Raw genomic sequence first — 23,295 nt, forward strand, 5'->3', positions numbered from 1 at the left:
AAGTAGACTGTCCCTTTAAATTTTAGTTTACGTTTTTGCATTAAATAAAGAGACATGATGTTTGAAAACAGATTTTATCCTTGAGGGAAGATAGTTGTAAGAACCGTACAATTTTCCTCTAAACCTTTCCATGTGTAAAGTTTTATTTTTCAATTGTACAAAATAAGACTGTTGCCATATCTGCCCACAGAGGATATTGATCTTACAATCTAAAAGCACGCTATTCTCTTTTTTTTACTCATGCATGAAGTCTGCGCTTTCATAGTCTGTGCTTACATGTAAAGATGGAGGTCTGAGACATTGAACTCTTAAACAAACAAAACCATTAGTCCACCAAAATATATCACAATCTACTAACGGCAATTTCTAAGTGTTAGCCAACATGAAACATGAAAAGTTAAAGAGACAAAAAAGACAATTTTTTTGATTTGATTTATCTAAAGAAAAAAAAATGGAATGTGCTGAATAATTGATCGTTTTTGTAGTTACAGCTGTGGTAGTCTTGCAAATTCCACCTCTATGGTTCATTGCATCATTGCAGCCCTTTGCTATGATAGAAATTTGCCTTTTGTGTTTTTTTTTAACCCCTTAAAGGGACAGTAAAGTCATAATTAGACATTCGTGATTTAGACAGAGCATACAATTTTTAAAAACTTTCCAATTTACTTCTTATTTAATTTGCTTCCTTCTCTTGTTATCCTTTGCTGAAAGGTTTATCTAGGTAAGCTCAGGAGCAGCAAAGAACCTAGGTTCTAGATGCTGATAGGTGGCTGCATATATAGTTCTCAGAGATCCATGCTCGGTTCCAGCACTTACTAGACCCCCAAAGCAGGCACAAGAGACAGGGACTTCGTTCAACACCTTTATATGTGTTAACACACACAGAGAAAACAAGGGCCTTGCCCAAACGTTTTGGCTCACACAAGAGCCTTTGCACATTATTGCAAACTGTCTCGTGACTGCATTGGGGTTCTAGTAAGCGCTGGAACCGAGCGTGGACCTCTATGAGAACTCTGTACATGGTAAACAACAGTGCACCGGGGTTGTTGCTCTGATGGTGTGTGCCGCTTAAAAACCAGTAGTGCATTGCTGCTCCTTCAACAAAATGATACCAAAAGAATGAAACAAATTTGATAATAGAAGTAAAATTTTTGGGGTTTCATGTCCCTTTAAAGACCAACGATGTACCCTGGTCTTTCTATGGGTTTTGCGTTACTAATAGTGCGGTCTCACTACCAGCGGCGAGAGGAGGGAGGGTATAATAGTGCCGTGGACCCGCGTTATTATATACAACAAAACCTTTAACAACCAGTGACGTACATGGTACGTCACGGTCATTAAGGGGTTAAATTATACTTTTTTAAATGTACTCTCTCTACTGCACTACTGGGAGCTAGCTGGTGATTGTTCAGCTAGCTCCCAGTAGTGCACTGTTGCTGAGGAGATGGCTTTAAAGTATACTGTAAAATTGTTTTTCCCTTAATGTATTTCCAATGACTTGTTATTCCAGCTGCAAAGTATATAAAATGTATAAGAAATTGCAGGTTTATTTGTGTATATGAAATAGCTGGTTTTGTGCTTTGAGACCACAGCCTATTTCGATGGGTTGAGCATGCAGGTGTGTACACACACACACACATGATTCCTTGTCTTATATTTGTCTGTAAACCAAAGCTCAATACTGGGGGCCTGATATTCAAAAGCTCATCAGCATGGAGAGAAATCATGCAAAATCTTTAGGATTTTGTTTAGAACTTATAGTGTAATGTAGGCGTCTCTCCTTTACTACAAGAACCCTGCATAGTATGATAACACAGAATTTATGCTTACCTGATAAATTACTTTCTCCAACGGTGTGTCCGGTCCACGGCGTCATCCATAACTTGTGGGAATATTCTCTTCCCCAACAGGAAATGGCAAAGAGCACAGCAAAAGCTGTCCATATAGTCCCTCCTAGGCTCCGCCCACCACAGTCATTCGACCGACGGACAGGAGAAAAAAACAGGAGAAACTATAGGGTGCCGTGGTGACTGTAGTTAAAGAAAGAAATTCATCAAACCTGATTAAAAAACCAGGGCGGGCCGTGGACCGGACACACCGTTGGAGAAAATAATTTATCAGGTAAGCATAAATTCTGTTTTCTCCAACATTGGTGTGTCCGGTCCACGGCGTCATCCATAACTTGTGGGAACCAATACCAAAGCTTTAGGACACGGATGAAGGGAGGGAGCCAATCAGGTTGCCTAAACGGAAGGCACCACGGCTTGCAAAACCTTTCTCCCAAAAATAGCCTCCGAAGAAGCAAAAGTATCAAATTTGTAGAATTTGGCAAAAGTGTGCAGGGAAGACCAAGTCGCTGCCTTACATATCTGATCAACAGAAGCCTCGTTCTTGAAGGCCCATGTGGAAGCCACAGCCCTAGTAGAGTGAGCTGTGATGCGTTCAGGAGGCTGCCGTCCGGCAGTCTCGTAAGCCAATCGGATGATGCTTTTCAGCCAAAAGGAAAGAGGTAGCAGTAGCTTTTTGACCTCTCCTCTTGCCAGAATAAACGACAAACAGAGAAGACGTTTGTCTGAAATCCTTTGTTGCTTCTAAATAGAACTTTAAAGCACAAACTACATCTAAATTGTGTAACAAACGTTCCTTCTTTGAAATTGGATTCGGACACAAAGAAGGCACAACTATTTCCTGGTTAATATTCTTGTTGGAAACAACCTTTGGAAGAAAACCAGGTTTAGTACGCAAAACAACCTTATCTGAATGGAACACCAGATAGGGCGGATTACACTGCAAAGCAGATAACTCAGAAACTCTTCTAGCAGAAGAAATAGCAACCAAAAACAGAACTTTCCAAGATAACATCTTGATATCTATGGAATGTAGAGGTTCAAACGGAACCCCTTGAAGAACTGAAAGAACTAAATTCAGACTCCAAGGAGGAGTCAAAGGCCTGTAAACAGGCTTGATCCTGACCAAAGCCTGAACAAAAGCTTGAACATCAGGCACAGCTGCCAGTCGTTTGTGTAATAAGACAGATAAAGCAGAAATCTGTCCCTTTAGAGAACTCGCTGATAATCCCTTATCCAAACCTTCTTGGAGAAAGGAAAGGATCCTAGGAATTTTGATCTTACTCTATGAGAATCCCTTGGATTCACACCAACAGATATATCTTTTCCATATTTTATGGTAAATCTTCCTAGTTACAGGTTTTCTGGCTTGTATCAGAGTATCTATTACAGAATCCGAGAACCCACGCTTAGATAAAATCAAGCGTTCAATTTCCAAGCCGTTAGCTGAAGGGAAACTAGATTTGGATGTTCGAATGGACCTTGTACTAGAAGATCCTGTCTCAAAGGTAGCTTCCATGGTGGAGCCGATGACATATTCACTAGGTCTGCATACCAAGTCCTGCGTGGCCACACAGGAGCTATCAAGATCACCGAGGCCCTCTCCTGCTTGATCCTGGCTACCAGCCTGGGAATGAGAGGAAACGGTGGAAACACATAAGCTAGGTTGAAGGTCCAAGGCGCTACTAATGCATCCACTAGAGTCGCCTTGGGATCCATGGATCTGGACCCGTAGCAAGGAACCTTGAAGTTCTGACAAGACGCCATCAGATCCATGTCTGGAATGCCCCATAATTGAGTCAACTGGGCAAAGATCTCCGGGTGGAGTTCCCACTCCCCCGGATGGAATGTCTGACGACTCAGATAATCCGCCTCCCAGTTTTCACACTCCTGGGATGTGGATCGCAGATAGGTGGCAGGAGTGATCCTCCGCCCATTTTATGATTTTGGTCACTTCTCTCATCGCCAGGGAACTCCTTGTTCCCCCCTGATGATTGATGTAAGCAACAGTCGTCATGTTGTCTGATTGGAATCTTATGAATCTGGCCTTTGCTAGTTGAGGCCAAGCACTGAGAGCATTGAATATCGCTCTCAGTTCCAGAATGTTTATCGGGAGAAGAGACTCTTCCCGAGACCATAGCCCCTGAGCTTTCAGGGAGTCCCAGACCGCGCCCCAGCCCACTAGACTGGCGTCAGTCGTGACGATGACCCACTCTGGTCTGCGGAAGCTCATTCCCTGGGACAGGTGGTCCTGAGTTAGCCACCAACGGAGTGAGTCTCTGGTCTTCTGATCTACTTGAATCACTGGAGACAAGTCTGTATAGTCCCCATTCCACTGTTTCACCATGCACAGTTGTAATGGTCTTAGATGAATTCGCGCAAAAGGAACTATGTCCATTGCTGCAACCATCAACCCTACTACTTCCATGCACTGAGCTATGGAAGGACGTGGAACAGAATGAAGAACTTGACAAGCGTTTAGAAGTTTTGACTTTCTGACATCTGTCAGGAAAATCTTCATTTCTAAAGAATCTATTATTGTTCCCAAGAAAGGAACTCTTGTCGACGGAGACAGGGAACTTTTTTCTATGTTCACTTTCCATCCGTGAGATCTGAGAAAGGCCAGAACGATGTCTGTGTGAGCCTTTGCCTTTGAAAGAGACGACGCTTGTATCAGAATGTCGTCCAAGTAAGGTGCCACTGCAATGCCCCTTGGTCTTAGAACCGCTAGAAGGGACCCGAGTACCTTTGTGAAAATTCTTGGAGCAGTGGCTAGCCCGAATGGGAGAGCCACAAACTGGTAATGTTTGTCCAGAAAGGCGAACCTTAGGAACTGATGATGATCTGTGTGGATAGGAATATGTAGATACGCATCCTTTAGATCCACGGTAGTCATAAATTGACCCTCCTGGTTTGTAGGTAAAATCGTTCGAATGGTTTCCATTTTGAACGATGGCACTCTGAGAAATTTGATTAGGATCTTTAAATCCAGAATTTGTCTGAAAGTTCCCTCCTTTTTGGGAACTACAAACAGGTTTGAGTAAAACCCCATTCCTTGATCCACGGTTGGAACTGGGTGTATCACTCCCATTTTTAGCAGGTCTTCTACACAATGTAAGAATGCCTGTCTCTTTATTTGGTTTGAAGATAAGTGAGACATGTGGAACCTTCCCCTTGGGGGTAGTTCCTTGAATTCCAGAAGATAACCCTGAGAAACTATTTCTAGTGCCCAGGGATCCTGAACATCTCTTGCCCAAGCCTGAGCGAAGAGAGAGAGTCTGCCCCCTACTAGATCCGGTCCCGGATCGGGGGCTACTCCTTCATTCTGTTTTGTTAGCAGCAGCAGGCTTCTTGGCCTGCTTACCCTTGTTCCAGCCTTGCATCGGTTTCCAAGCTGGTTTGGTTTGCGAAGCATTACCCTCTTGTCTAGAGGCTGCAGAGTTGGAGGCCGGTCCGTTCCTGAAATTGCGAAAGGAACGAAAATTAGACTTATTCTTGGCTTTGAAAGGCCTATCTTGTGGGAGGGCGTGGCCCTTACCCCCAGTGATGTCTGAGATAATCTCTTTCAATTCTGGCCCAAAGAGAGTTTTACCCTTGAAGGGGATATTAAGCAATTTTGTCTTGGAAGATACATCCGCTGACCAAGACTTTAGCCAGAGCGCTCTGCGCGCTACAATTGCAAACCCAGAATTTTTCGCCGCTAATCTAGCTAACTGCAAAGCGCCATCTAAAATAAAGGAGTTAGCTAACTTAAGTGCGTGAACTCTGTCCATAACCTCCTCATACGGAGTCTCTCTATTGAGCGACTTTTCTAGTTCCTCGAACCAGAACCACGCTGCTGTAGTGACAGGAATAATGCATGAAATAGGTTGCAGGAGGTAACCTTGCTGTACAAAAATCTTTTTAAGCAAACCCTCCAATTTTTTATCCATAGGATCTTTGAAAGCACAATTATCCTCGATAGGAATAGTAGTGCGCTTGGCTAGTGTAGAAACTGCCCCCTCGACCTTAGGGACTGTCTGCCATAAGTCCTTTCTGGGGTCGACCATAGGAAATAATTTCTTAAATATAGGAGGGGGAACAAAAGGTATGCCGGGCTTCTCCCACTCCTTATTCACTATGTCCGCCACCCGCTTGGGTATAGGAAAAGCGTTGGGGTGCACCGGAACCTCTAGAAACTTGTCCATCTTGCACAATTTTTCTGGAATGACCAGGTTGTCACAATCATCCAGAGTAGATAACACCTCCTTAAGCAGTGCGCGGAGATGCTCTAATTTAAATTTAAATGTCACAACATCAGGTTCTGCCTGTTGAGAAATTCTACCTGAATCTGAAATTTCCCCATCTGACAAAACCTCCCTCATGGCCCCTTCAGATTGGTGTGAGGGTATGACAGGGCAATTATCATCAGCGCCCTCCTGCTCTACAGTGTTTAAAACAGAGCAATCGCGCTTTCTCGGATATGCAGGCATTTTGGATAAAATATTTGCTATGGAGTTATGAATTACTGCCGTCAATTGTTGCATAGTAATAAGCATTGGCGCGCTAGAAGTACTAGGGGTCTCCTGCGTGGGCAAAACTGGTGTAGACACAGAAGGAGATGATGTAGAACTATGTCTACTCCCTTCATCTGATGAATCATCTTGGGCAACTTTACTATCTGTGGCGGTACTGTCCTTACTTTGTTTGGACGCTATGGCACAATTATCACACAATTTTGAAGGGGGAGACACATTGGCTTCCATACATACAGAACATAGCTTATCTGAAGGCACAGACATGTTAAACAGGCTTAAACTTGCGTGGGCAAAACTGGTGTAGACACAGAAGGAGATGATGTAGAACTATGTCTACTCCCTTCATCTGATGAATCATCTTGGGCAACTTTACTATCTGTGGCGGTACTGTCCTTACTTTGTTTGGACGCTATGGCACAATTATCACACAATTTTGAAGGGGGAGACACATTGGCTTCCATACATACAGAACATAGCTTATCTGAAGGCACAGACATGTTAAACAGGCTTAAACTTGTCAATAAAGTACAAAAACCGTTTTAAAACAAAACCGTTACTGTCTCTTTAAATTTTAAACAGGGCACACTTTATTACTGAATATGTGAAAAACTATGAAGGAATTGTTCAAATTTCAGACCTTTAACCCATAAAATGAGTTAACCGGAGCCGGTTATAGATTTAACCCCTCTACAGTCCCAGCTACAGCCTTTGCTGCGACTTTACCAAACCCAGGGGGGAATACGATACCAAATGAAGCCTTCTAGGAACCTTTCCAACTACTTTCAGACCCACACACATGCAGCTGCATGTCCTGCTCTCAAAAGTAATTGCGCAATAATGGCGCGTAAATGAGGCTCAGCCTACTACAGGGAAGGCCCTTCCTGACTGGAAAGGTGTCTAAACCAGTGCCTGGCGTAAAAAAACGTTCCCCAAAGTTTATAAGTGTGAATTTCAAGCATCAAGCTGTATAAAATGCCCAAATAAAGCAATCGATCTTGCCCATAAAAGTGTCTACCAGTTTTATAGCCCATATTAAGCCCTTTATTCTGTTTGAGACTAAGAAAATGGCTTACCGGTCCCTATGAGGGGAAATGACAGCCTTCCAGCATTACACAGTCTTGTTAGAAATATGGCTAGTCATACCTTAAGCAGAAAAGTCTGCTATTTCCCCCAACTGAAGTTATTTCATCTCAACAGTCCTATGTGGAAACGGCAAACGATTTTAGTTACTGCTGCTAAAATCATATTCCTCTCACAAACAGAACTCTTCATCTTTTTCTGTTTCAGAGTAAATAGTACATACCAGCACTATTTCAAAATAACAAACTCTTGATAGTAGAATAAAAAACTACAACTAAACACCACATACTCTTCACCATCTCCGTGGAGATGCTGCCTGTGCAACGGCAAAGAGAATGACTGGGGTGGGCGGAGCCTAGGAGGGACTATATGGACAGCTTTTGCTGTGCTCTTTGCCATTTCCTGTTGGGGAAGAGAATATTCCCACAAGTTATGGATGACGCCGTGGACCGGACACACCAATGTTGGAGAAATAGCTTTCAAATTAAAATTTGTGTTTCTACCAATTTTTTTTTTTAGGGACCTAGCCGTACTGACGAGATGTCTTAGATCATCTCACCTAAGCGGAGAGCTTTTGACCAGCAGGCCCTTAGAGAGAGAAATGGAAAATTATAATTGTATTAGTTATCACTAACCAGGAGTGTAATTTCTTCTGCTGGCTGAGTTTGAATTGCCTGTCAATAGCCTGGACTTAAGTATAGAAACTTTTAGAATAGGTGGGGACACCACAGGCTAAATCAGCTATTTCAAATGCCCAAATAAGGGTAAAGGAGCTACTTGTAAACCATTTAATATACTCCAGCAGGTAAAATAGATAATTAGGAACAAATTAAAGTGATTATAAACTTTAATGAATTAAAGCCCAGTATCAAAAAATAATCTTAAAAACAGGGGCACTTTACAAACATGATTATTTTTAAAAATACTTACCTTTGCATTATGGTAAAGATAACGCCGATCCTTCGCCTGCATCTCCTGCTTTCTTTAGCTTATGGATGACGAATCTGACATACTCCAATCGTTGCATGCCCCCTTTGGTGTCCTCGTGGGGCATGCAACGATTGGAGGAACCCGGATTAGTCTTCTATATGCTAAAGAAAGCAGGAGATGCGGGAGGAGGATCAGCATTATGTTTACCATAACACAAAGGTAAGTATTTAAAAAAATAAGCGTCTTTGTAAAATTTAATGAATTAAAGTGCTCCTGCTTTTAAGATTATTTTTTGATACTGGACATTAATTTATTAAAGTTTACAATCACTTTAAACGGGAGAAAAATTTGAGGTAAACTGTCCCTTTAACTAATGTGTTTAATCCCTGTGCATCGAGTAAACAAAGTTATATGCAAGCAACAGTGCAATAATGCATACACACACACACAAATTTATATATAATATTGAAGCTCTACTCCACGGCTCATACTATATTTTATATGTTGTAAGCAAAGTGTGTGGCTTAAATGAAAATAATAATCCCTATAAACCCTTGGGGAAAATGTAATTCTAATAAAAAACGGTACTTAATATTTACAATGTGCAGGAAATCCAGGGGCGTAGCTGTGTGAAGGTCCCAGTTGAGTTTGTCCAGAATGATCCTCTCCATCCTGAGGACTTCAGATGGAGAACAGCCACAAGAGCTGTCCTGTGTCAAGGTCCTGAGAACAGGAATCCGCTGGAACAGATAATTAGAGAGATTGGTTAATAAAAAAGTAAATTTATGCTTACCTGATAAATTAATTTCTTCTATGGTACAACGAGTCCACAGATTCATCCTTTACTTGTGGGATATTATCCTCCTGCTAACAGGAAGTGGCAAAGAGCACCACAGCAGAGCTGTCTATATAGCTTCTCCCTTAGCTCCACCACCCAGTCATTCGACCGAAGGTACAGGAAGAAAAAGGAGAAACTAAAAGGTGCAGAGGTGACTGAAGTTTAAAATAAAAAAAACATAATTTATGCTTACCTGATAAATTTATTTCTCTTGTAGTGTAGTCAGTCCACGGGTCATCCATTACTTATGGAATATATCTCTTCCTAACAGGAAGCTGCAAGAGGATCACCCAGCAGAGCTGCTATATAGCTCCTCCCCTCACATGTCATATTCAGTCATTCGACCAAAGCAGACGAGAAAGGAGAAACCATAGGGTGCAGTGGTGACTGGAGTTTAATTAAAATTTAGGTCTGCCTTAAAGACAGGGCGGGCCGTGGACTGACTACACTACAAGAGAAATAAATTTATCAGGTAAGCATAAATTATGTTTTCTCTTGTTAAGTGTAGTCAGTCCACGGGTCATCCATTACTTATGGGATACCAATACCAAAGCTAAAGTACACGGATGAAGGGAGGGACAAGGCAGGAACATTAAACAGAAGGAACCACTGCCTGAAGTACCTTTCTCCCAAAAATAGCCTCCGAAGAAGCAAAAGTGTCAAATTTGTAAAATTTTGAAAAGGTGTGAAGCGAAGACCAAGTCGCAGCCTTGCAAATCTGTTCAACAGAGGCCTCATTTTTAAAGGCCCAGGTGGAAGCCACAGCTCTAGTAGAATGAGCTGTAATCCTTTCAGGAGGCTGCTGTCCAGCAGTCTCATAGGCTAAACGTATTATGCTACAAAGCCAAAAAGAGAGAGGTAGCCGAAGCCTTTTGACCTCTTCTCTGTCCAGAGTAAACGACAAACAGGGAAGAAGTTTGACGAAAATCTTTAGTTGCCTGCAAATAGAACTTCAGGGCACGGACTACGTCCAAATTATGCAAAAGTCGTTCCTTCTTTGAAGAAGGGTTAGGACACAGTGATGGAACAACAATCTCTTGATTGATATTCCTGTTAGTAACTACCTTAGGTAAGAACCCAGGTTTAGTACGCAGAACTACCTTGTCTGAATGAAAAATCAGATAAGGAGAATCACAATGTAAGGCAGATAACTCAGAGACTCTTCGAGCCGAGGAAATAGCCATCAAAAACAAAACCTTCCAGGATAACAGCTTGATATCAATGGAATGAAGGGGTTCAAATGGAACGCCTTGAAGAACATTAAGAACTAAGTTTAAGCTCCACGGCGGAGCAAAAGTCTTAAACACAGGCTTAATCCTAGATAAAGCCTGACAAAAAGCCTGAACGTCTGGAACTTCAGCCAGACGTTTGTGTAGGAGAATAGACAGAGCAGAAATCTGTCCCTTTAACGAACTAGCAGATAAGCCCTTTTCTAAACACTCTTGTAGAAAGGACAATATCCTAGGAATCCTAACCTTACTCCATGAGTAACTCTTGGATTCGCACCAATATAAATATTTACGCCATATCTTATGGTAAATTTTTCTGGTAACAGGCTTCCTAGCCTGTATTAAGGTATCAATAACCGGCTCCGAGAAGCCACGCTTTGATAGAATCAAGCGTTCAATCTCCATGCAGTCAGCCTCAGAGAAATTAGATTTGGATGTTTGAAAGGACCCTGAATTAGAAGGTCCTGTCTCAGAGGTAGAGACCACGGTGGACAGGACGACATGTCCACTAGGTCTGCATACCAGGTCCTGCGTGGCAACGCAGGCGCTATCAGAATCACCAAAGCTCTCTCCTGTTTGATCTTGGCAATCAAACGAGGAAGCATCGGGAATGGTGGAAACACATAAGCCATGTTGAAGACCCAAGGGGCTGCCAGAGCATCTATCAGCACCGCTCCCGGGTCCCTGGACCTGGATCCGTAACAAGGAAGCTTGGCGTTCTGGCGGGATGCCATGAGATCCAGATCTGGTTTGCCCCAACGAAGAATCAGTTGAGCAAAGACCTCCGGATGAAGTTCCCACTCCCCCGGATGAAAAGTCTGGCGACTTAGAAAATCCGCCTCCCAGTTCTCTACGCCTGGGATGTAAATCGCTGACAGGTGGCAAGAGTGAGACTCTGCCCAGCGAATTATCTTTGAGACTTCCAACATCGCTAGGGAACTTCTGGTTCCCCCTTGATGGTTTATGTAAGCCACAGTCGTGATGTTGTCCGACTGAAATCTGATGAACCTCAGAGTTGCTAACTGAGGCCAAGCTAGGAGAGCATTGAATATTGCTCTTAATTCCAGAATATTTATTGGGAGGAGTTTCTCCTCCTGAGTCCATAATCCCTGAGCTTTCACGGAGTTCCAGACAGCGCCCCAGCCTAGAAGGCTGGCGTCTGTTGTTACAATCGTCCAATCTGGCCTGCGAAAGGTCATCCCCTTGGACAGATGTGGCCGAGAGAGCCACCATAGAAGAGAATCTCTGGTCTCTTGATCCAGACTTAGTAGGGGGGACAAATCTGAGTAATCCCCGTTCCACTGACTTAGCATGCACAATTGCAGCGGTCTGAGATGCAGGCGCGCAAATGGTACTATGTCCATTGCCGCTACCATTAAGCCGATTACTTCCATGCACTGAGCTACTGACGGGTGTGGAATGGAATGAAGTACACGGCAAGCATTTAGAAGTTTTGATAACCTGGCCTCTGTCAGGTAAATTTTCATCTCTACAGAATCTATAAGAGTCCCTAGAAAGGGAACTCTTGTAAGTGGTAATAGAGAACTCTTTTCCACGTTCACCTTCCACCCATGCGACCTCAGAAATGCCAGAACTATCTCTGTATGAGACTTGGCAGTTTGAAAACTTGACGCTTGTATCAGAATGTCGTCTAGGTACGGAGTCACCGCTATGCCTCGCGGTCTTAGTACCGCCAGAAGTGAGCCCAGAACTTTTGTAAAGATTCTTGGAGCCGTAGCTAATCCGAAGGGAAGAGCTACAAACTGGTAATGCCTGTCTAGGAAAGCAAATCTTAGGTACCGATAATGATCCTTGTGAATCGGTATGTGAAGGTAGGCATCCTTTAAATCCACTGTGGTCATGTACTGACCCTCTTGGATCATGGGAAGGATGGTTCGAATAGTTTCCATTTTGAATGATGGAACTCTTAGAAATTTGTTTAGGATTTTTAAGTCCAAGATTGGTCTGAAGGTTCCCTCTTTCTTGGGAACCACAAATAGATTTGAATAGAATCCCTGCCCGTGTTCCGTCCGCGGAACTGGGTGGATCACCCCCATTAGTAAAAGGTCTTGTACACAGCGTAGAAACACCTGTTTCTTTATTTGGTTTGTTGATAACCTTGAAAGATGAAATCTCCCTCGTGGAGGAGAAGTTTTGAAGTCCAGGAGATATCCCTGAGATATGATCTCCAACGCCCAGGGATCCTGGACATCTCTTGCCCAAGCCTGGGCGAAGAGAGAAAGTCTGCCCCCCACTAGATCCGTTTCCGGATAGGGGGCCCTCTCTTCATGCTGTCTTGGAGGCAGCAGCAGGTTTCTTGGCCTGCTTGCCCTTGTTCCAGGACTGGTTAACTTTCCAGCCCTGCCTGTAACGAGCAACAGCTCCTTCCTGTTTTGGAGAGGAGGAAGTTGATGCTGCTCCAGCCTTGAAGTTACAAAAGGCACGAAAAATAGACTGTTTGGCCTTTGATTTGTCCCTGTCCTGAGGTAGAGCATGGCCCTTACCTCCCGTGATGTCAGCTATAATTTCTTTCAAGCCGGGCCCGAATAAGGTCTGCCCTTTGAAAGGAATATTAAGCAATTTAGATTTAGAAGTCACGTCAGCTGACCAGGATTTAAGCCATAGCGCTCTGCGCGCTTGGATGGCGAATCCGGAGTTCTTAGCCGTAAGTTTGGTTAAATGTACGACGGCATCAGAAACAAATGTGTTAGCTAGCTTAAGTGCTTTAAGCTTGTTCATAATTTCATCCAATGGAGCTGTGCGAATGGCCTCTTCCAGAGACTCAAACCAGAATGCCGCCGCAGAAGTGACAGGCGCAATGCATGCAAGGGGCTGTAAGATAAAACCTTGTTGAACAAACATTTTCTTAAGGTAACCCTCTAATTTCTTATCCATTGGATCTGAAAAGGCACAACTATCCTCCACCAGGATAGTGGTACGCTTAGCTAAAGTAGAAACTGCTCCCTCCACCTTAGGGACCGTCTGCCATAAGTCTTGTGTGGTGGCGTCTATAGGAAACATTTTCCTAAATATGGGAGGAGGGGAAAAGGGCACACCAGGTCTATCCCACTCCTTGCTAATAATCTCTGTAAGCCTTTTAGGTATAGGAAACACGTCAGTACACACCGGTACCGCATAGTATCTATCCAACCTACATAATTTTTCTGGAATTACAACCGTGTTACAATCATTCAGAGCCGCTAATACCTCCCCTAGCAATATGCGGAGGTTCTCAAGCTTAAATTTAAAATTAGAAATCTCTGAATCCAGTCTCCCTGGATCAGATCCGTCACCCACAGAATGAAGCTCTCCGTCTTCACGTTCTGCAAACTGTGACGCAGTATCTGACATGGCTCTCACCTCATCCGCGCGCTCTGTCCTTAACCCAGAGCTATCGCGCTTGCCTCTTAATTCAGGCAATTTAGATAATACTTCTGTCATAACAGTAGCCATGTCTTGCAAAGTGATTTGTAAGGGCCTCCCTGATGTACTTGGCGCCACGCACCTCCTGAGCGGGAGGCGAAGGTACTGACACGTGAGGAGAGTTAGTCGGCATAACTTCCCCCTCGTTGTCTGGTGATAATTTCTTTGCATGTAAAGATTGACTTTTATTTAAAGTAGCATCAATGCAATTAGTACATACATTTCTATTGGGCTCCACATTGGCCTTTAAACATAGTGAACAAAGAGATTCATCTGTGTCAGACATGTTTAAACAGACTAGCAATGAGACTAGCAAGCTTGGAAATACTTTTCTAAATAAATTCAATATAAAAAACGCTACTGTGCCTTTAAGAAGCACAAAAAGCTGTCACAGTTGAAATAACAATGAACCAAAATAGTTATAGCAACCAATTTTTCACAGTAAATGTATTAAGTTAGCAAAGGATTGCACCCACCAGCAAATGGATGATTAACCCCTTAATACCCAAAAACGGATTAACAATTTAATAATTAACGTTTTTCTCACAGTCAAAACACACTGTCACAGGTCTGCTGTGACTGATTACCTCCCTCAAAATGAATTTTGAAGACCCCTGAGCTCTCTAGAGACGATCTGGATCATGGAGGATGAAGTAGACAGATTGTGACTGAATTTTTACTGCGCAAAAAAGCGCTAAAATAGGCCCCTCCCACTCATATTACAACAGTGGGGAAGCTCAGAAAACTGTTTCTATGCAGAAAACAAAGATGGCCATGTGGTAAAAATCATGCCCCAATAAGTTTTATCACCAAGTACCTCACAAAAAACGATTAACATGCCAGTAAACGTTTTAAACATACATTTGAAAAGTTATGAATTGTTATTAATAAGCCTGCTACCAGTCGCTTTTACTGCAGTTAAGGCTCATACATTATTTCAGTATTAACAGTATTTTCAGAGTCAATTCCATTCCTTAGAAAAATACATTCAGTGTACACACACTCATCAGCCTAATACCAGTCGCTATCACTGCATTTAAGGCTGAACTTACTTTACATTGGTATCAGCAGTATTTTCTCAGTCAATTCCATTCCTCAGAAAAATAATTACTGCACATACCTCATTTGCAGGGGGGGCCTGCATGCTATTCCCCTCCTCTGAAGTTACCTCACTCCTCAGATGAGAACAGCCAGTGGATCTTAGTTACGTCTGCTAAGATCATAGAAAACGCAGGCAGATTCTTCTTCTAATGCTGCCTGAGAATAAACAGCACACTCCGGTGCCATTTAAAATAACAAACTTTTGATTGTAGAAATAAACTAAGTTAAAAAACACCACAGACCTCTCACAGCGACCTATCTAGTTAGGCTGCAAGAGAATGACTGAATATGACATGTGAGGGGAGGAGCTATATAGCAGCTCTGCTGGGTGATCCACTTGCAGCTTCCTGTTAGGAAGAGATATATTCCATAAGTAATGGATGACCCGTGGACTGACTACACTTAACAAGAGAAATATAATCTGTCTTAAAATGACAGGGCGGGCCGCGGACTCGTCGTACCATAGAAGAAATTAATTTATCAGGTAAGCATAAATTTACTTTTCTTCTATAAGGTACGAAGAGTCCACGGATTCATCCTTTACTTGTGGGATACAATACTAAAGCTACAGGACACGGATGAACGGGAGGGACAAGACAGATGGTTAAACAGAAGGCACCACTGCTTGAAGAACTTTTCTGATAGCCCCTTCTCCAATCCTTCTTGGAGAAAGGACAAAATCCTAGGAATCCTGATCTTACTCCATGAGTAGCCTTTGGATTCGCACCAATAAAGATATTTACGCCATGTCTTATGATAAATTTTCCTAGTGACAGGCTTTTGAGCCTGAATCAAGGTATCTATGACCGACTCAGAGAAACCCTGCTTGGATAAAATCAAGCGTTCAATCTCCAAGCAGTCAGCCGCAGAGAAACTAGATTTGGATGCTGGAACGGACCTTGAATCAGAAGGTCCTGTCTCAGTGGCAGAGTCCATGGTGGAAGAGATGACATGTCCACCAGGTCTGCATACCAAGTCCTGCGTGGCCACGCAGGTGCTACCAAAATCACTGAGGCTCTCTCCAGTTTGATTCTGGCAATCAAACGAGGAAGGAGAGGAAATGGTGGAAACACATAAGCCAGGTTGAACGACCAGGGTACTGCTAGAGCATCTATCAGTACTGCCTGAGGATCCATTGACCTGGACCCGTAACAAGGAAGTTTGGCGTTCTGACGAGACGCCATCAGATCCAATTCTGGTGTGCCCCATTGCTGAATAAATTGTGCAAACACCTCCGGATGGAGTTCCTACTCCCCCCGGATGAAAAGTCTGACTACTTAGAAAATCCGCTTCCCAGTTCTCCACTCCTGGGATATAGATTGCTGATAGATGGCAAGAGTGAGTCTCTGCCCATCGAATTATTTTGGTAACCTCTATCATCTCTAGAGAACTCTTTGTTCCCCCATGATGATTGATATATGCTACAGTCGTGATATTGTCCGACTGGAATCTTATGAATCTGGCCGAAGCCAGCTGAGGCCACGCCTGAAGTGCGTTGAATATCGCTCTCAGTTCTAGAATATTTATTGGGAGGAGAGCCTCCTCCTGAGTCCACAAACCCTGTGCTTTCAGGGAATTCCAGACTGCACCCCGCCCAATAGGCTGGCATCCGTCGTCACTATGACCCAAGCTGGCCTGCGGAAACACATTCCCTGGGACAGATGATCCTGTGACAGCCACCAAAGAAGAGAGTCTCTGGTCTCTTGATCCAGATTTATCTGAGGAGATAAATCTGCATAATTGCCATTCCACTGATTGAGCATGCATAGTTGCAATGGTCTGAGATGCAAGCGAGCAAACGGAACTATGTCCATTGCCGCTACCATTAGACCGATTACCTCCATACACTGAGCCACTGACGGCCGAGGAATGGAATGAAGAGCACGTCAGGTGGTTAAAATCTTTGATATCCTGACATCCGTCAGAAAATTTTTCATGTCCACCGAATCTATCAGAGTTCCCCGGAATGGAACTCTTGTGAGAGGGATAAGTGAACTCTTTTTTATGTTCACCTTCCACCCGTGAGATCTTAGAAAAGCCAACACAATGTCCGTGTGAGATTTGGCTAGTTGGTAAGTCGACGCCTGAATTAATATATCGTCCAGATAAGGCGCCACTGCTATGCCCCGCGGCCTTAGAACCGCCAGAAGGGACCGTAGCACCTTTGTGAAAATTCTGGGAGCTGTGGCCAACCCGAAGGGAAGAGCCACAAACTGGTAATGCTTGTCCAGAAAGGCGAACCTGAGGAACTGGTGATGATCTTTGTGGATAGGGATGTGTAGATACGCATCCATTAAGTCCACGGTGGTCATATATTGACCCTCCTGGATCATTGGTAAAATAGTCCGATTGGTCTCCATCTTGAAGGATGGGACTCTGAGAAATTTGTTTAGGATCTTGATATCTAAAATCGGTCTGAAGGTTCCTTCTTTTTTGGGAACCACGAACAGATTGCAGTAAAACCCCTGCCCCTGTTCTGCTTTTGGAACTGGGCAGATTACCCTCATATTATATAGGTCTTCTACACAGTGTAAGAACGCCTCTCTTTTTGTCTGGTTTACAGACAACCGTGAAAGATTAAATCTCCCCCTTGGAGGAGAATCTTTGAATTCTAGAAGATACCCCTGGGTCACAATTTCTAATGCCTAACATCTCTTGCCCACGCCTGATCGAAGAGAGAAAGTCTGCCCCCCACTAGATCCAGTCCCGGATCGGGGGCTGCCCCTTCATGCCGTCTTGGTAGCAGCAGCGGGCTTCTTGGCCTGTTTACCTTTATTCCAGGTCTGGTTAGGTCTCCAGACTGACTTGGATTGAGCAAAATTCCCCTCCTGCTTTGTGGCAGGGGAGGGGGTAGCGGGACCACCTTTGAAGTTTCGAAAGGAACGAAAATTATTTTGTTTGGCCCTCATTCTATTTGTCTTATCCTGAGGAAGGGCATGGCTTTTCCTCCAGTGATGTCGGAAATGATCTCTTTCAGTTCAGGCCCGAATAGGGTCTTACCCTTGAAGGGAATAGCTAATAGCTTAGATTTTGATGACACATCAGCAGACCAGGACTTAAGCCATAATGCTCTACGCGCTAAAATGGCAAAACCCGAATTCTTTGCCGCTAATTTAGCCAGTTGAAAAGCGGCATCTGTAATAAAAGAATTAGCTAGCTTAAGAGCCTTAAAGGGACACTGTAACCAAAATTTTTCTTTCGTGATTCAGATTGAGCATGAAATTTTAAGCAACTTTCAAATTTACTCCTATTATCAAATTTTCTTCATTCTCTTGGTATCTTTATTTGAAATGCAAGAATGTAAGTTTAGATGCCGGCCCATTTTTGGTGAACAACCTGGGTTGTCCTTGCTGATTGGTGGATAAATTCATCCACCAATAAAAAAGTGCTGTCCAGAGTACTGAAACCAAAAAAAAGCTTAGATGCCTTCTTTTTCAAATAATGATAGCAAGAGAACGAAGAAAAATTGATAATAGGAGTAAATTAGAAAGTTGCTTAAAATTGCATGCTCTTTCTGAATTACAAAAGAAAAAATTTGGGTTTAGTGTCCCTTTAATTCTATCTAAAATATCATCCAATGGGGTCTCAACCTTAAGAGCCTCCTCAAAAGCCTCGAACCAAAAAGCAGCTGCAGTAGTTACAGGAACAATGCACGCTATAGGTTGCAGAAGAAAACCCTGATGAATAAATATTTTCTTTAGAAGACCCTCTAATTTTTTATCCATAGGATCTTTGAAAGCACAACTGTCCTCAATAGGTATAGTTTTACGCTTAGCTAGGGTAGAAATAGCTCCCTCCACCTTAGGGACCGTTTGCCACGAATCCCGAATGGTGTCAAATATGGGAAACATTTTCTTAAAAGTAGGAGGGGGAGAGAACGGAATGCCTGGTCTATCCCATTCCTTAGTAACAATGTCCGAAATCCTCTTAGGGACCGGAACAACATTAGTGTAAGTAGGAACCTCTAGATACCTATCCATTTTACACAATTTCTCTGGTGGAATTACAATAGGGTCACAATCATCCAGAGTCGCTAAAACCTCCCTGAGCAACAAGCGGAGGTGTTCAAGCTTAAACTTAAAAGCCGTCATATCTGAGTCTGTTTGAGGTAACATCTTTCCTGAATCAGAAAGCTCTCCCTCAGACAGCAATTCCCCCACCCCCAATTCAGAACATTGTGAGGGTACATCGGAGATGGCTAATAAAGCGTCAGAGGGCTCAGCATTTACTCTCATACCGGACCTACTGCGCTTCCCCTGCAAACCAGGCAGTTTAAATAATACCTCTGTGAGGGTAGTAGACATAACTGCGGCCATATCTTGCAGGGTGAAAGAATTAGACTCACTAGAAGTACTTGGCGTCACTTGTGCGGGCGTTAAATGTTGTGACACTTGGGGAGAAGTAGATGGCATAACTTGATTCTCTTCTGACTGAGAATCATCTTGAGACATACTTTTATCAACTTGCATTGCATAAACTTGCATTACAAGTTTAAGGCTCCAAGGAGGGGCAACAGACAAACACAGGCCTGACAAAAAGATTGCACATCTGGCACGTCCACCAGACGCTTATGTAGAAAAATAGAAAATTCAGAAACTGACCCTCTAGGGTACTGATAAACCCTTCTCTAAACCTTCCTGGAGAAAGGCCAAAATCCGAAGAATCCTGACCCTACTCCAAGAGTACCCCTTAAGAGTATTCCTTAAGATATATACGCTACACCTTATGGAAAAGCTGTCTAGAAACAGACTTTCGAGCCTGAATCATGGTCATAACGACCCACTCAGAAAAACCACGCATAGACAAAACTAAGCGTTCAATCTCAAAGCAGAACGGTTCAGAGAAACGAGATTTGAAAGAAAAAAGGAACCCTGATCCGAAGATCCTTCCTTAGAGACAGTCTCCAAAGTGGGAGATACAACATCTCCACTAGATCTGCAAACCAGACACTGCAAGGCCACACAGGGGCTAAGAAATCTGACCTTCATCAGAATCACTGACGCTCTCTCCTGAACCGAGTAATGACTTGTGGAAGAAGAACAAACGGCGGAAAAACAGGTACGCCAGTCTAAATCCCTCAGGGCTGTTAGACCATCTATCAGAGTGGTCTGAGGGTTTCTTGATCTTGAACCGTACTTTGGAAGATTGGCATTCTGCCAATACACATCCAATCCAACTCCAGCACCCCCCATTTGAAGGTTAAGCTGGAGAACATCTCTGGATGGAGTTACTACACCCCAGCATGAAAAATCTGTCTGCTCAGGAAATCCGCTTCCCAGAAGACCACTCCTGAAAGAGGTAGGCAGATAGACAGTAATAGTGAGCTTCTGCCCACAGAACAATCCAAGCCATTTCCTTCATGGCTAAGGAACTCTGAGTTCCTACCTGATGGTTTGAAACTGTAACCACAGAAGTTATGTTGTCTGACTGGAAACTTGATAAACCACTTTTCGTTCCTGGATGGAATTGAACTCAGCAAAAACAAACAAAAACAAAACAAGATGATCTCTGAATAAGAGCTTGCTTGTTGAAAGATGTCGCCTGAATCAATAACCAAGAACAGCGCTACAACAATTTCCCAAGACCTAATCACTGCTAAGAGAGCGCCCAGAACCTGATACATTCTGGGAGCTGTGGCAAGGTAAAATGGAACACAAACTGAAAAGAATTGCTAGAAAAGCAAATTCCAGAAACTTTACATGATTCCAGAAAATGGAAACATGAAAATACGCAGCCTTCAGGTCTATGGTAGCAATAAAATGACCCTCTTGAACTAATGAAGGACGGTACTCTATGAACTTTTCCTAGACACTGCAGGTCCAGAAAAAATAGGAAGTTCCTTATATTAGGGAACCAAGCCCATATCTAATAGAACCTTGGGCCCTATTCCTGTAGGAACCACACTCCCAGGGAAGAAAATGTCCTTACGCAATTCAAAAAAAAAAAAGCCTCTCTCTTATCAAATCAGCAGATAGACCTGAGAGGTGGGACCTGCCTCTGGGAGGAAGGTATTGAAAACCACTCAGAAACCTTGAGACACTATGGTCACAGCATATCCTCTGAAGGAAGCAGAGAAAATGAGCCTCCCCACTTGGTCTAATCCCAGATCAGAGCAAACACTTCAAACTGAGCTATACTCAGCTGCGGCTTGTTACTCAGACCCTTAGGTCTATTCTTCTTGACTATTGGTAGAAAAGACCCTTTTCCACTCGAAAATCAGAAATATTTCTGACAGACCAGGAACAAAAACAAAGTTTTACCCTTGTAAGGAAGCAGTAGAAAATTGAGCTGAGAGGGAATCCACAAACTACTATAGTCAACACGCCCTGCGGGCTAGAACAGCGAAACCAGAACCTGGTTCCCAGCTTAAAAAATGGAAGCATCAGGAAGAAAAGAATTGGTTAGCTCAAAAGCATTGATTCTGTCCTGAAACTCCAAGGAGGTCGCTACCATAATCCTAAAAAGGACAGCTATCCCTGACAGGGATCAAAATTCCTTTAGTCAGAGTAGAATTAGCTCTGTCTACTACAAGCTCTGTAAGACATGAATCTTTAATGGAGGCAATAGCAGGAAAACATAATCTTACAAACAGGAGACATGGAACGTTATCCCTGGCTTCTCCTGCTCCTGTGCAAAAAGAAAACTCCATTGCCCAGCTTGGAGCAGAACACTCTTTCACCGAAGAAGGAAAAGCATAGTAACTAAGGAGATTACTAGATATCCCTGAGTAGACAACGACAAAGTCTGAGTCAAACAAATAAGCCAAAACCTCCTTAAACAATACAGAAGTGCTCAAACTTAATCTGAAGGATACTACTTTAGCACCAGATGAAGGAATTATACTGTACAATCTGAGATTTTACTCTCAGAGGCTACAGACATATCCTCCTCATCATCACCAATGAGGTAGGGCAATCTGAGTAGCAGCAGAAACACTACTATCTGAATCTCTAAATCTTCCTCTTGAGATTTCCCTTTAGTAAAGGAAAATCAGATCAAGCTGCAGATGCCGCTGAAAATACCTGGGCTCCAATTTCTGCTGGAAAAAACTCCACCAGGAGATAACGAAGAACTGCAGGGCACTGCATGTGACGCCATAGAGGCTTGGGACGGTTATGGAGAATACTGTGGGTGGTATTGTCGGACAGTCTCATCCTAAGATACAAAAGGCTCAAGGGTAAACATTCTAACAATTATTCAGTACAGAATTGTATACCGAAACAATTTATGCAAATCAGCATGATGCAACAAAACATACACACCCATGCTGGCATACAAAAAGAACCCTGATACAGCCCCCAAGAGGGACTAAACACACCAGGAAGCTGAATCTAGAAAAAAAGTGAAAATAAAGATTTTACATTTAAAGCAGCACCGTCTCTTTAAATGGAATCCGTTTATCGCGTAATACTCAGAGAGAAAAACACAACACACTGGCCCTTTAATTAGACTAACAAATAATGGAGCTAAAACATTCCCCCTCTTCTCTCACTTCAACAGTAGTCCGTTAGCACAAAAGGTCTTTAGGAAGATAAAGACGGCTGGATACATAACAGCCGTAACAGATCTAAAGAGCAAACTACATGCTGTATTTACAAATGAACGCAGTCGATGCCGCTCTGGGGAAGAAGAGGGAGGAGCTGACCAGGCTGTAAGAAGCTTCCCAGCCGAACAGAAATACATAACAGAGCCACAAGCCGCAATGAAGCAATGCAGTGCGAAATTGGGCTAAAAGTAAATGCACACACAAAAATGCGCCCTAAATAAAAGGTACCAATGAGGCGGCTCTACCTTACAAGACCCTTAGGCTATGGAGGGAGTTAACATTAGCGGAGTCTTCTCTTCCGAATATAAAATAAACCAGAATCCGGCTCAGAAAGAACAAATGCTCCACAAGTGAAAATAAACAACCAGATGTATATTTTGTGCCTTGAGTAAACTAAAGGCCAATAAGAAATGAACCGCTTCCTGAGTTCCGGGGGAGGAGCGTGTGTGCAAGGCCAGGTGAGCACCTGCTCTCTGTTCCCCTGCAAGTCATTGGCGGTGGATCTTCGCGCCGAAAGCCTTAGACCTTGGGCGGCTTGCTTAGTCTAACCACTAGCACTACCGGAGCTCTAAAAGTGCATTTTCCATCGCACTTTGCTGTACAGCATAACGCTTGAAAAGACTGTCTTCTCCATATCGTTTCTCCTCAGTTTACCTGTCCTGGACTTCTAACCTATGAATTAGCCCCTTAAGTGCAAAGGTAAACAGCCGGTAATATTCTTCTCTCCCCCCCCCCCCCCCGGTGCTGGGTGAGGGGGGACTTAACTGTCTCCCCGGACTACACT

The 23,295-nt window shown here is 43.3% G+C and overlaps 1 protein-coding gene across 1 annotated transcript in view; it reads right to left on the reverse strand.

Annotated features, from left to right (window-relative positions):
* Positions 1-23,295, reverse strand: part of CCNI (cyclin I) — a 183,434-nt gene that overhangs the window by 25,205 nt on the left and 134,934 nt on the right. Inside the window, exon 5 of the mRNA XM_053703414.1 lies at positions 8,974-9,114. Within this exon, the coding sequence (XP_053559389.1) occupies positions 8,974-9,114 (141 nt within the window). The remainder of the gene's footprint in view (positions 1-8,973; positions 9,115-23,295) is intronic.

Source organism: Bombina bombina, chromosome 2, assembly GCF_027579735.1.
Source record: "Bombina bombina isolate aBomBom1 chromosome 2, aBomBom1.pri, whole genome shotgun sequence".
NCBI classification, from domain to species: domain Eukaryota; kingdom Metazoa; phylum Chordata; class Amphibia; order Anura; family Bombinatoridae; genus Bombina; species Bombina bombina.